At 41.5% G+C, this 14,966-nt stretch overlaps 1 protein-coding gene across 4 annotated transcripts in view; it reads left to right on the forward strand.

The window, feature by feature from the left end:
* Positions 1-14,966, forward strand: part of PRKCD (protein kinase C delta) — a 185,230-nt gene that overhangs the window by 83,277 nt on the left and 86,987 nt on the right. For 3 of the 4 annotated variants that reach the window (XM_033926562.1, XM_033926559.1, XM_033926561.1), the window contains one exon: positions 13,535-13,675. In XM_033926562.1, the coding sequence (XP_033782453.1) occupies positions 13,561-13,675 (115 nt within the window). In that variant the 5' untranslated portion in view covers positions 13,535-13,560. Of the gene's footprint in view, positions 1-1,657; positions 1,764-13,534; positions 13,676-14,966 lie in introns of all 4 variants that reach the window. The other variant, XM_033926560.1, reaches the window with a different exon arrangement.

Below are 14,966 nucleotides of genomic sequence, written 5' to 3' on the forward strand. Positions count from 1 at the left end.
AAGGTCATTGCAGTGATGTACAGTAGTTGGGATAGTAGCAATGACTGAACCAAGATCTGAACGTTTTCTTTGTCGAAACAATGCTGAGTTTGTCTTGGGTTTCTCTTTTTTTTTAAAAAAAAAAAATGTTATTGAGAAATAATGCAATTAAAAACATCTGAATTTGTACAGTTGTATACAAAACAATTCATTAATTCATTCTGTATCTTATTTCATAATAAATACTAAAATTTTTAAATGATCTACAATGTCTAATATTTCTTAACCCTCCCATCCCACCCTCCAATCTCCCCCCCAACCTCTGTGGAAGGATGTGAGCAGGAGATGCATATAATGTGGGCACAGATTTATATATATGAGATCAGTTGGGACTATCATTTTGGGAATTAATCCAGATTTCCAATGGTATTATAGTTATGTAACTGATTTCTCCAAATTTGTCCAGTTAATTTGGACATCTCCTGTATATATTGTATTTTAGCCAGTAATAGTCGCAGCCCTGGTAGAACTGGTTGTTTCCAGGCAGATGCCAGGGCCTCTGGTTCTTTGTGCAACAAACAGCACTCCATGGTTTTAGGGATCGGAATGCCTAAAACTTCCTCAATAAAGGAAATTACTTTATCCCAATAAATCTGTGCTTTAGTACAATACCACCAAATATGTTCAAAAGTGCCTACTTCTATACATCCTCTCCAAAATGTATCCGATCCATTCCCATACATAGCTCGCAATCATGCTAGTGTCTTGGTTTTCTCAATGTTGTGAATATTTTAGTATACAAAAAAAAATAAATAAATAAAATTACATCCGGAATCTGTCGTAGGGGAAAACACCCTCCAGGGATTCAAGACAAAGTTAGAGAAGTTCCTGCTGAACGCACGCAGGTAGGGATAGTCTCAGTTAGGGCGCTGGTCTTTGACCAAGAGCTGCCGTGTGAGCGGACTGCTGGGCACGATGGACCACCGATCTGACTCAGCAGCGGCAATTCTTATGTTCTTATCCTATGTTGCCCTTTTATTTCTTTTTACATGAAACAAAACGGGTCTATTTTGCTGTGGTTTTTTAGTTCGATTCCAAATGATGGGAAAATTCCTAATAGCAGCTTTGGATTAATGCTTCCAGATATTGTACCATATCTGTGATAGGAATAGTTGTTTCAAGTAGAGAATGACACGGAACCCAATTTCCCTGTCCTGTCCCCGCAAGTTTTGTCGCTGTCCCTGCCCCATTCCTGTAAGCTCTGCCTTAACTGCACAAGCCTCAAACAGTTCTGATTTTAAAGTGTTCGAGGGTTGTGCAGATCAGAACAGAGCTTGCAGAAACGGGACAGGAAAAGAACTCGCTGGGACAGGGAAAAATTTGTCCCCGTGTCATTCTTTAGTTTCAAGTTTACTTTCTATAGTGAGATTGCTCTCATCTGCTGCCTCTTGGAGTGTGGGAGGGAGATCGTAGCACTCCCCAAGATGAGATAAGCCTGCATCCACCATCAGGACACTCCCTCCAACATCCAGACAGTCTGGAAACGATCCTCTTCCCAAACCTCTTTTTATAACCAAAAAATAAAAATGTACATCATTTGGCTGGACACATTTAAAACGACCATGGGGATGACGCTAGAGGACCTCTCCGGACTAACACAAAACCGTTTTCTTTTTAGATCCGCAATTCATCAGGTCGCTAGAATACGAATCGATGGCACCTAACAACAGACATCTTTATTTACTCTTTCCAAATATACACGGACTAGGAGGCACGCAATGAAGGTACTAAGTAGTAAATTTAAAACAAATCAGAGAAACTATTTCTTCACTCGCTCAATTTATAATTAAACTCTGGAATTTGTTGCTAGAAAAAGAAAAAGTCCGTAAAGGTGGACTTGGGGAAAAACCACTGCTTATACCTGGGATAAGCAGCATAAAATCTGATTTATTCTTTTGGAATCTTGCCCAGTAGTTGTGAGTGGAATTGACCACTGTTAGAAATAGGTTTTGGGCTTGAAGGACCTTTGGTTTGTCTCAGTACGTTCCGGCAGATCAGTCCAGATGCGTGGGTTATGTCCCCACTATCAGCACATGGAAGTAGAGAGCATTATATGTAAACAAGTTTTTATATACTGCCTATATGCTACTGAAAACGGTCAAAACAGTTTCCAAATGAGATCGCCATTCAAAATCTTCCCTTTCCCACCCTTTATAATTAAAGCCCTTAACATTTTCTAATTCCAGTGCCTTATTGTACATGTGTTTGGAAATTGCATCTGTGTGGGTTCTTTTTTTCCCCTTGATGTTTTAATAATTCAAAGTACAAACTCTGAAAAGAAATTACAAAGTTTTTTTGAAGTCAATTTCATCATTAGCAACAATAGCAAAAAGGAAAACCTGTAATAATTATTAGGGTGGACAAGAAAGAAAAAAAAAATGGGAATTGGATGTATAAAACAAATTAATATAAGAAGTAGAGCAGAAATCTAACAAAACATCAGTATTGGACCCAAATTACTATGACTCACCATGGGTTATCCTTTACCCTCTAGAAAAAAAAACTTCAATTGAGCAGCGTCATAAAAAAAAAAAAAAAAGATGTATTACCCTAATAAGTTACAAAACATTTACAAGGAAATCTCAACTGATACTGTGCTCCCAATGACATAGCCGCTTGTCGATTATTAAGAAATTCCTTCCTCCGAATCTGTGTCCATCTTGAGCCATCAGGAAATATACAGTATATATCCTTTCTCCCAAAGAGGAGACTTGTTTAAGGCTATAATATAATTTCAGCACCATTTCTTTATCTTGATTGAACACAAAAGAAACCAGCATTGTTGCTCGCCCAGAAAGTTCCATTTCAGATGATTCCAAAAATGCGAAAACATCCAACACTTTCTTAGTCTCCTTTAAGATCTTTCTGCAGTTTTTTTTCAGGTAATAAATCTTCTGGAATGGAGGAAGATTAAACTAAAATCTTTAAGATAGTACCCATAAAGTTTTTGAAAAGGAGTCGTAAATCTGGAGAAAGGAAAATTCAAAATTCTAAAATGTTTAGTCTGATTTTCCAGATTCTCAATTTTCCTCAGAATGAAAGATTTATCTGCCATTTGTTGAACAACATTTTTCATCTCCTTAAAAGATTTTTCAACTCTTTCTAAGGCAACTGTATGTTGCTGAGTCACCATCTCAATTTGTTGCAGTTTAGCGGAAAGCCTTCTGGGCTCCTCCGATCTGTTCCTATAATGCCACCGCTGCTGCCAATTCTAAAGCCCCTGCCTGAGATTTGTCCTACGTGAAGAGGCGTTGATCATGAGAACAGAGAGCAACTTTAAAGTTAAAAAAAAAAAAATTGCGGCTGGACGGGTCTAGATGCATGCGCAGACATAGTTTGCGCATGTGTCGGGATCGCAGTCCTGCGATCCATGCCAGCAGATGGAGACGTTCCTCCGATCTCCCCCATCTGCATATTAGAGTTTAGGGAATTCATTGGACCTGCCCAGATCGGGCCCGATCAAGCAGGTTCGTGAATCTAGCCCTTTGTATCTTCAGGACCGCAAAGAGTGGAAAACATTAGAGGAGTGGCCTTGTGGTTAGAGTAGGGTTACAAGATTTTCCATCTGGTAAAGAGGACACGTGGCCCCGCCCCCAAACCCAGCCCCCCTACAATCTCTGCATTTGCGCATGCGCGGATGTGATGTGATGACGCAGCACGCATGCGCAGATGCACTCCAGCCCCGACCCTGATCTCACCAGCTTTTCAAAACCCGGACAAAATGCTGGCTTTGAAAAGTTGTCCAGATGCCCGGACATGTCCTCTAAAAGACGGAAATCTGGATGTCTAGTAACTCTAGGTTAGAGCAGCTGCCTCAGCACCCTGAGGTTGTGTGTTTGATTCCCAGTGCAGCTCCTTTTTTTTTTTTTTTTAGTTCAATCTTACAGAAAAATGCAACACACACATATATATTATAAATGTAAACATACATTAGAAAATTCTTAATGAAAAACATGTCATGTCATTATCTACCCATCCCTCCCTCCCTATCCCAAATCCCCACCCTATCACCCGCTCTACCTCCCTCCCATATGTCTGGCAGGTCAATCATTCCATCACACACATTGCTTAACGAAACCCTCTAAAGGGCTCCAAACATCCTTAAATGATGCCATATTCCCCGATCTTTCAGCTAAATTAGCTTCATATTTATAAAAGAGGCACAGTTTCCCACCCAAAATGAAAATTCAACAGTGTGAAATCCTTCCAGTTCTTCTATTGACTGTAGTGTCACTCCAGATAGTATCATGAACGCTCATATTTTTATTTACTGTCAATTTACTGACAGACGCCAGAGGGTGGTGGTTAATGGAAGTCGCTCGAAGGAAGGAAAGGTGACTAGTGGAGTCCCTCAGGGTTCGGTGCTGGGGCCAATCCTGTTCAATATGTATGTAAGTGACATTGCTGAAGGGCTAGAAGGAAAAGTGTGCCTTTTTGCAGATGATACCAAGATTTGTAACAGAGTAGACACCGAAGAGGGAGTGGAAAATATGAAAAAGGATCTGCAAAAGTTAGAGGAATGGTCTAATGCCTGGCAACTAAAATTCAATGCAAAGAAATGCAGAGTAATGCATTTGGGGATTAATAATAGGAAGGAACCGTATATGCTGGGAGGAGAGAAGCTGATATGCACGGACGGAGAGAGGGACCTTGGGGTGATAGTGTCCGAAGATCTAAAGGCGAAAAAAACAGTGTGATAAGGCAGTGGCTGCTGCCAGAAGGATTCTGGGCTGTATAAAGAGAGGCGTAGTCAGTAGAAGGAAGAAGGTGTTGATGCCCCTGTACAGGTCATTGGTGAGGCCCCACTTGGAGTATTGTGTTCAGTTTTGGAGACCGTATCTGGCGAAAGACATAAGAAGACTTGAGGCGGTCCAGAGGAGGGCGACGAAAATGATAGGAGGCTTGCGCCAGAAGACGTATGAGGAGAGACTGGAAGACCTGAATATGTATACCCTAGAGGAAAGGAGAGACAGGGGAGATATGATTCAGACGTTCAAATACTTAAAGGGTATTAACGTAGAACAAAATCTTTTCCAGAGAAAGGAAAATGGTAAAACCAGAGGACATAATTTGAGGTTGAGGGGTGGTAGATTCAGGGGCAATGTTAGGAAATTCTACTTTACGGAGAGGGTGGTGGATGCCTGGAATGCGCTCCCGAGAGAGGTGGTGGAGAGTAAAACTGTGACTGAGTTCAAAGAAGCGTGGGATGAACACAGAGGATTTAGAATCAGAAAATAATATTAAATATTGAACTAGGCCAGTTACTGGGCAGACTTGCACGGTCTGTGTCTGTGTATGGCCATTTGGTGGAGGATGGGCTGGGGAGGGCTTCAATGGCTGGGAGGGTGTAGATGGGCTGGAGTGGGTCTTGACGGAGATTTTGGCAGTTGGAACTCAGGCACAGTACCGGGTAGAGCTTTGGATTCTCGCCCAGAAATAGCTAAGAAGAAAAAAAAAAAAAAAATTTAAATTGAATCAGGTTGGGCAGACTGGATGGACCATTCGGGTCTTTATCTGCCGTCATCTACTATGTTACTATGTCAAATAGGTTGTTGAAGTAGCCCGTTCTCCACATATCACCCTTCCTTAAGAAAGAGGTATACGAACTTCCAATATATTTTGTATTTTATTCCAGACTGGGCAAGTCACTTAATACCTCATTGCTCCAGGTCCAAAATAAGTACCTGTCTAAAATATGTAAACTGCTTAGATTGTGTATACCACACAGAAAAAGTGATAAATCGAGTCCCATCCCCTTCCGGAGTCTGTCATAGGGGAAAATACCCTCCAGGGATTCAAGACAAAGTTGGACATGTTCCTGCAAAACTGGAACGTACCAAGTGAGGCTGGACTCATTTAGAGCTCTGGTCTTTGACCTGGGGGCCGCCGCGTGAGTGGACTGCTGGGCACGATGGACCAGCAGCTCAATTCTTATGTTCTCATGTTACTCTTTACATATAGGAGCCAAAGTACGTACATGTTTTCTGTACCAAATTTCAGAATGCTGCATGGGTGATTTCTGTTTTGAAAATGGCTGAAGATGTGTAGGATCAAAGGCACCAACTCAACTTGTACCTGCGACTTGTGCAGCTGGGCATCCAGGAGAAAACCAGCAAACACCAAACTGAAAATGAATTTCTAGATGCCAGCTCTCTCCCCCTAGGACTGCTCACTTTTACAGCGGCCGAAGTGCTACATTGTGAAACACAGCAATATTTAGCCACTCTGCCCAGGACTATTTCTGATCCAGGGATCTAGGCACCTTTGGAGAATTGTTTTAGTGAAATAGCCAAATAAATGTAGCACAGGCCATGTGGAAACTCGAGAGACATCTTTCAACACCTTTTCAGTCAAGCAAGGCAAATATTTGTCTTCGGTGTAATGGGTGTCAATTGATGTTAGAAATGTGTTTAAGAAATCGGACTAAACACTCCTTGACAAAAACACCTTCCTGCTTACATATTTGAGGTGCATAATTAGGCCCACAAGTGATTTTACACTGAAACACCTAATGTTTTGAAAAATACAATCGTGTGTTTTGACTTGAAACCCCGCCTTTGACACACCTTCTTAACTAGATGCCTAAACAAAGGCATTGCTCTGTTCTCCTAATACGTATCAATTGTGTTACTAAATAGCAAGCTAAACCAGCTTGGCAGTGGCATAGTGAAGGTGAGAGGCGCCTCCTCCCCCGCCCTCTTCTCTGCCTTCCCCACCCCATTCGCTCCATCCCCACCCCGTCCTGCTGCACGCACCCCCTTCCCTTCCCCCGGAGCTCTTCAACATTCCCGGCGCGAGCAGCAACCCAACCTGCTGTTCGCACCAGCTCTTTCTCTGAGGTCACTTCTAGGTGCGGGTCCAGGAAGTGACATCAGAGGAAGAGCCAACTCTGGAGGTTAAAGGGGTACTGTAGAAAGGAAGGGGCACACGCGATAGTGGGGGTGGGGGGGCAAAGAGGAGGACTGGAGCTGGTGCCCCCAACAAGAGGGTGCCAAGGCGGACCACCTTCCCCTTACTATACCACTGCAGCTCGGCATCCATATTAAAAGACTTGCTTTCTTAATTTCCAACTTTATTATAAACTAGCTGATGCCCCGGCGTTGCACGGGTATTTAATTATAGCAATAACACAGTAAATGGATTGAAATAAAGATACTTTATAGTGGTGAATGAAATTATTTTTTTACAGCTTTATAAAAAGTACAATAATCAAATTATAATGTGAAATATTTGACAAAATGAATACAATACAACTAACACAAAACTTGATTATAAACAACAATTTTAGTTTTACCTCCAGGAGCAAGAACATATAAATTCTTGGGTGAACCCACCCTTGATCAAGCAACATAGAGTTGTCCATGGGAAAAACAGGGGGATCTTAAATCCACTCCACAGTATGTAATAGTCTGTCCCTGTGATTTGTTAATTGTGATAGAGAATGCAAGTCTCACTGGAATTTACAATCTCTTAAACTGAAAAGGAAGATCTGTTGGAATAAGTGGCATCCAAAATTTCAGTATTGATTTAAACAACTCAATATGTGGAAACTCAGGTTGAAAAGAAACTCCATGTAGTTTGTTCCCGGTTCAGAATGGAACCTGTGTTCCTAGTTCAGGATATGTGAGTACTCATGTAATGTAATAACATTATGAACTGGGGTGTATGAAGGAAACAGTTACAAACACAGTTAGAACATACAAACTCTATATGTATGGTGTCCGTGGTAGAATAGAAACGATGTCCCTAGTGGTTATAGTGTCATAGAAAGTGTTTTATAGTTGGAATTACTGTGAGAATGGCAGCTGTTTACATTTTTTCCATTGACATGAATGGGTGAAATCTGATTTTCTGTTTGTAGCTCCGCCCACGTGTGCAGGTAGGCCGCGAGACCCCCAGAACATATCACCCCAGGTAGTGAGGGATCTGCATACCAATTTTTGTTCAAATCGGTCAAGCCGGTTTTGAATTACTGTGAGAATGGCAGCGTTTTACATTTTTTCCATTAACATGAATGGGTGAAATCCGATGTTATGTTTGTAGCTCCGCCCATGTGTGCAGGTGGGCCGCGAGACCCCCAGAACATATCACCCCAGGTAGTGAGGGATCTGCATACCAAGTCTCGTTCAAATCGGTCAAGCCGTTTTTGAATTACTGTGAGAATGGCAGCTTTTTACATTTTTTCCATTGACATGAATGGGTGAAATGTGAATTTCTGTTTGTAGCTCCGCCCATGTGTGCAGGTGGGCCGCGAGACCCCCAGAACATATCATCCCAGGTAGTGAGGGATCAGCATACCAAGTTTCATTCAAATCGGTCAAGCCGTTTTTGCGTGATCGCGGCACATACACACACACACACACACACACACACACACACATACATACATACACACATACATACCTCCGATTTTATATATATATATATAGATAAACAAACAAGGAACTTAAGGGAAAATTCTATAACATGAGGCTTATTATAGGGAAAGGAGTGGCTTAGTGGTTAGAGCTGCAGCCTGAACACCCTGGGCAAGTCACTTAAAGCCAGATGCTCTAAAATCGCCATTAAAATTCAGTGGGTCTCTGTGGTGCTGGTAAATTGCCCAATTTGAAAACTGTGATTGATGTTCAAACAATTTTGCATGAGTTTCCCCCGAACTTATGGGTAGCACCTCGTATAAAGTCTGCCTTTTGAAAATTGCTTTGGTTCCTCAGACCCAGTCAAGCTGTTGAAAATTGAACTCTTCATATTCACTTGTTAGAAATAGACCTTAGCACCAGGTAGAATCAGAAAGCAACTGGGAAGAAAGAAAGCAAGCACAGGGGTGTGGGAAGAGCAATCATTAAAGAATCTTCAGAACACCTTGAAGAAGGCGGAATAGAAATTTTGGCTGTCTTATTTATTTTTTTTCTTTTATTCATTTAAATCCTAAGCTGTCATGTAACTGACTATTGTATATCATAAACTGTACTATGGCCCCTAAGACTAGGCACTGAAAACATCTGATTTCTTGTTCTTTTTAATTTTCCAGTCCTTTTGTGGCGATGTCTGCCTCTGATTATGTAGACATAATTATGATCTATCGGTAAATAAACGTGCTGTTGAACAGTTGACCCCCTAACTACAAAAAGGCAGACTTGTTACAAAAGAGGAAAAACTGATTCTCAAAATGATTCATGTAGGGAAGATGTTTTCACCCACATTAATCAGCTCTCTGAAATTCACCCCCTCCAATAATGCATGGACTTTCAGCCATGTTGAGAGGAGGAACTCCCAAGTGCATATTTAGCTTGGAGAATGGAAATTGCCAATGGCATACTGGGGAGGGGGGGGGGGCAGTCTGCACCAAGTGAAGTTAATAAGAGAATGCTCCGAGGGCAAGTGTCATGAACTTCTTCCAACAGTAGCAGTGTTAAGAACATAAGAAGGTGCCTCCGCTGAGACAGACCAGAGGTCCATCTTGCCCAGCGGTTCGCTCCCGCGGCGGCCCATCAGGCCTATCGCCTGAACAGTGGTCCCAGACTAATTTTGTAACTTACCTCTAATCCTCTAATCCTATCCTTATAACCTACCTCTACTCCTATCTGTACCCCTCACAATATGCTTCTCTGCCAGCGTCAGGCCTTCCTTTCTGCCAGGTCCTGCCTTTGTGGAAACAGGAAGTAAATGGAATCCAGCAGAGAGGAAAGCCTGAAACCAGCAAAAGACACAAGTTGTGAAGGCTGTGCTGCCAATGGGGGTGAGGGGTGATAGAGAGAGAGGAAAGAAGAGAGGGAAGGGGGAGAGAAATGCTCTACCCAATTGGGGTGAGAGAGGGAGGGAGAAGGAGAGGAAAGAGATGCCAGACCATGGGGAAGGGAGGGAGAAAGGGAAGGGAAGGAGATACTAAACTATGGAGGGGGAGGGAGAGATGCCAGGGCATGGGGGAGGGGTTGGAGACAGAGAGAAATTGGAGAGGGGGGTGAAGCTGAAATGAATCATGTACAAAGGAGAGAAAAGGCACAGGATAGACAGTTTATGGAAGGGGCATAGAAAGAGGGAAGATGACATATGGAAGAGATAGAGAGGACAGACAGTGGATGGAAGGGGCAGAGAGCAAAGTTAAGATGATTAAAGCAGAAATGACAAAAGGTAGAAAAAAGAATTTTTTGTTGTTTTAGAATATTGTAGCTGTATTGATAAAAGGTTATAAACAGGAAATGGAAATAAGGTAGTCTTTTTATTGGACTAAACTCCCTTCTTCAGGTCAGGACAGGATACCATAATACTAGTATACTGTACTGACCTGAAGAAGGAGGATTTGGCCTCTGAAAGCTAATTGAAAAATAGATTAGTCCAATAAAATGGTATTTTCTTATTTCCCATTATTCATTTTTTTTCTTTGTTAATTTGTAAAGTGATGATTGCCATTTCTCAGGGTTTTTTTTTTTCAAATTTACATCTGCTATCTTTATATTTTGCATAATATTAGGGGACATGCAACACTGTTTCTGTGGTGTTGCATTGTATGCAGAGTCTGGCTTTTTTGTGGTTCAGTTTAACTTTTGTCTCCATATTTCTATTTTTAGTTTGTGATTACATATTCCATACTAGGCAATGAGGTTGGTTTTCGGATAGCATTGACTGTGCAGGATCAATCTGTACTAGCTTGGCATGTTTAGTTTTACCATGGGTTTATTGATGCTCTACTACTCACTGCAGTGTGTAAGATACTGTCTTTTCCTAGGTGCACTCCTGTTGTGCAATGTGTGGCTTATCACTAAACAAATCATGTTTTTCATATCGAGAAGGAGGGTATTAGAAAATGATGGGCCCCGGGTGTCACACATGCTAGGTACGCCACTGAAGATCGCACACATTCAGTTGATTCTGTGCACATTATTTTTCAGGGAAAAAAAGTATGCACAGAAAAAGCAGATCCAAATGTGTGTGGGTATTTGGTACCTGTGACAGGTTTCAAAGCAAAAGTACTTGCATACATACTTTGTTTCCCTGAAAATAAGACAGTGTCTTATATTAATTTTGGGCCCAAAAAGCCCACTAGGTCTTATTTTCGGGGTAGGACTTATTTTTTTCATGTACATGATCATCTCTCCCTTCTTCTCCTTCACCCCAATTCTTCCTCTTTCCTTTCTCTCCCCCCACGTGTGGAGCATATTTCCTCCACTCTCACCCATCCCCTTGTGCCTTCCGTCTGCAGCATCTTTCTATCCCTCCCTCCCTCCCATCCCTCTGTGCAGCAGAACCCTTTCCCAGCTTCTATCCTTCCCTCCCTTCCATCCCTTGTGCAGCAGAACCTTTGAGCACCCTCCCTCCACCCCCGCTGACCCTCCCATCCTTCCATCCCATCTGAACCCTACCGACCGTGAGCCCTACATACCTCTCTCCAGAGCTGCGTCGGGCCAGCAGCACTCTAAACAGGCTGCTTTGCGGCCTTCTCACTGGGGAATTCCCTCTGCTGCATCACTGATGATGTCATCAATAACGCGGCACACGGAAGGCCCAGATTTCAGTCATTGATCATACAAAACAAAACCCTCCCATTTTTAAAAACACCTTTTAATATTGTTAGTTATGGCATATTCATAAAATATAGCAAAGTGATCAGCAATTTACTTGAATGTATTGTAAAAACAAAAGAAGAAAACCAAGAGAAAGTAAGAGTTTATAATGTATTGCACGTTTAATAGGTGCTTATAAGATAGTACACAACATATTGCGTGTTTTGAAAATGAGGTTGTTTTTTTTTTTTTGTAGGATCAATGATTGAAATCTGGAACTGATAAGTCTAAGACAAAGTTATCTTTTCTGACAGTTTTTGAGATCCTTTTTGCTCTCATTTAAGATCTACGCTTATATGTTGCACATTGAAATGAAGCTATTTGAAAACTGCCCACTTCAAATATCGATGCTGCTCCTTGTGACCCTGGGCAAGTCACTTATTCCTCCAGCGCTCTTTGGTTTGGATTGATGCCAAAGGACAAAGAAGTGGTATACCAGCCCCCATTCCCTTTCCCCTGCTGAGGGCTCTTTGACTTTGTCTAGCTGTCAGGCCTACTTAGTTGTTGCTTGGATTGTAGCTGCTCTTTGCTGCCTCCTTTTTCAAACCACCACCCTAGGCCAGAGGTAGGCAATTCCGGTCCTCGGGAGCCGGAGCCAGGTCAGGTTTTCAGGATATCCACCATAAATATGCATGAGATAGATTTGCATCTCAAGGAGGCAGTGCAAGCAGATCTATCTCATGCATAGTCATTGTGGATATCCTGAAAACCTGACCTGCCTGTGGCTCTCAGGGACTGGAATTGCCTACCCCTGCCCTAGGCAACTGCCTGTTTCCATAATGATTAAGCCAGCCCTATCCTCAAAGTAGTACTGGAGAAACACTATACCCACTAATACTGAATTTTACACAGACCCAGCATACTTCACTGGTACCTTCAGAACTCTGTCATTCATCACCAGACTTAACCACGATCCTAACCACATCAATTCACCCCAGTATATTTCATACAAACAGGCCTTCCTCTGCCTCTCAACCGCATCACTCACTACCTTGTTCTTCAATGGTGTTACCAGCTCAACCACATCATTCACCTCCACAGACCTTTATGGTGTCTTCGACATTTCCTCCCCACAGTTTTCATTTCCACAGATCAGCAACTCCACCGTCTTAAGTATCATCAAGACTTGTTATAAGATTATCAATAAGGTGAAATAAGCTTATCTCCAAATTGTCAATTGAGTCACTCCTTCTACTTTTTTACCTCTTCTGCAAAACTGGATGACTTTAATCTGAACACTGGCCCACAAAGAATTTCTAAGATGCTAGAACAAAACTAAGAATAAAGCATCAACCACCATGGCTTGCTCTTACACAACACTGTAGTTATTTGTAATGCTTAATTGGCACTGATAATTGAAAAGTGCTATTAAAAAATTAAAAAAAAATAATAATTAGCAGGTAGGCGCCTAGCTCAGTAGGCATCTACTCCAAGGCGCCTACCAGAAAGCAGGCATGGTTAGGGGCTGATTTTGGTCGAGCTTTGACTTAGGCACCCTCATTTAGGCCCCCACCCCAAAACCCCTGGCATAAATGTGAGTGTGCCTAAGACCACTTAGGTAGAGAAATGTTCATGTGCAAAAACACTAGGTGTCTTAACTCCTGAATATCTACTTCTTTTTAAATAAAAGATTGTTATGCAGTTCAGGCCTTGCTTACTTCATTAATATTTTGTCCTTCCAACAGTGCCCCAGGTCAGGAAAGCCCCACGCTCTCTCAGGGACTTCCCAACAGAGAAGAGAGGGTGTACCAAATTTGAAAGAGAGCTTCCAAATTGGACAGAAAGTAACCCTTTAATAGTATCTTACCATTGCCAATTGTAGTCACTTTAAAGTACCACAATGCATCGCTCTATGAGAACACTGCATCCCCAGTGACTTTAACCCTGACCCGCTTTTTCAGCTGACTAACTTTCTGCATGTATTTGTCTCCTAGGACTCAGCTGTGCAGCTCCTGGAAGAATGGCTCCATTCCTACGAATATCCTTTAACTCCTACGAGCTGGGACCCATGCCAAGCCAGGCAGAGCCATGCCAGCCCTTCTGTGCCATAAAAATGAAGGAAGCCTTGACGACAGGTACTGTAACAACCAGCAGCCTGGTGTCACCGATGTCATCGAACAAAGAGCAGGCAGACAGATTGCATTCTGTCTGGCATCTTCTCTGTGAAATGTCATCGAAATCCTGAGAAAAAGAAGTGTTTGCAAATGAATTGAATAGCAGTACAAAGCAGGGTGCTGATCAATCTGGCTTTGGAGCCTTTATTCCAGATGATCCGAATAGACAATAGAAGGCATTCATATGCCGATGACTTACTCCTATATTTGAAGCCAAATTCTTTAAATAATTTATTTTCTAGAATTTCAGGATATAAAATAAATTGGAAGAAATCAGAAGTGAATGCCCATATACATAAAGGACATACTGGAGGTTTGCTTTTAGTTTGGTCAGCCATTAAACTTAAATATTTAGGGGTATGGTTTGGAACTACTGCAGTAAACACGTTAGAACTTAATAGAGATGCAATAATGAATATTGTAAATGATCTTTTACTTAATTGGTCACCATGGTATTTGTCATGGTGGGTAAATTAGAGACAATAAAATGGTAGTAACACCGAAAATCAATTATATATTGAGTATGGGCCTAGTGCTTTTCTCAGCTACATTTTATAAGGAAATAGAATCTAAGCTGGCACGATTTCTTTGGAAGGGAAAGCCTCCCAGAATAGCTTTGAAAAAACGTAAGCAGTGAATTTTCCTGACTTTCTTTTTTTCTAACTCTTTATTAATTTTCCATTTGAAAACAGTGCATTAAAATATACATACAATTGACTTCAAGACAGCACTTACAATCTATCAAAGAAATACTACAAAATATTCCCCCCCCATACAGTAAAAATCATAAATGGCACTTTCATTTGGTCAATGAATACAAGAAAATATAATACTCCCCCTCCTTGGATGTGTAAATTAAATAAGAAATAAGGGGATAATCCAGCTAATCAGTGTTAACAAAATTTGTCAATGAACCCCACATTAGTTTAAATAGCTTATTATTACATGTAATTTCAGAATTCATTTTCTCATATTTGTAACATAAACATAAAGAACCCCACCAAAAGGAGAAATTAAGTCAATCCCAATTTTGGTAACCATTTGCATGGCTATCCCAGTTTATGGCAAATAGTCTACTTTTATATCTATCCAATGGAGGTTTAGGTGACAACAATGTACCACAGATCACCACCTCATAAGACAACGGATTTGAAGACTCCAGAATCAAATTGATTTGTCCCCATATTGATTTCCAGAAGTTGAGTATCGAAGGACAAAAGAACAACAAATGATCCAGTGTCCCTATTTCAAG

The sequence above is a fragment of the Geotrypetes seraphini genome, chromosome 17, assembly GCF_902459505.1.
Source record: "Geotrypetes seraphini chromosome 17, aGeoSer1.1, whole genome shotgun sequence".
Taxonomy (NCBI): domain Eukaryota; kingdom Metazoa; phylum Chordata; class Amphibia; order Gymnophiona; family Dermophiidae; genus Geotrypetes; species Geotrypetes seraphini.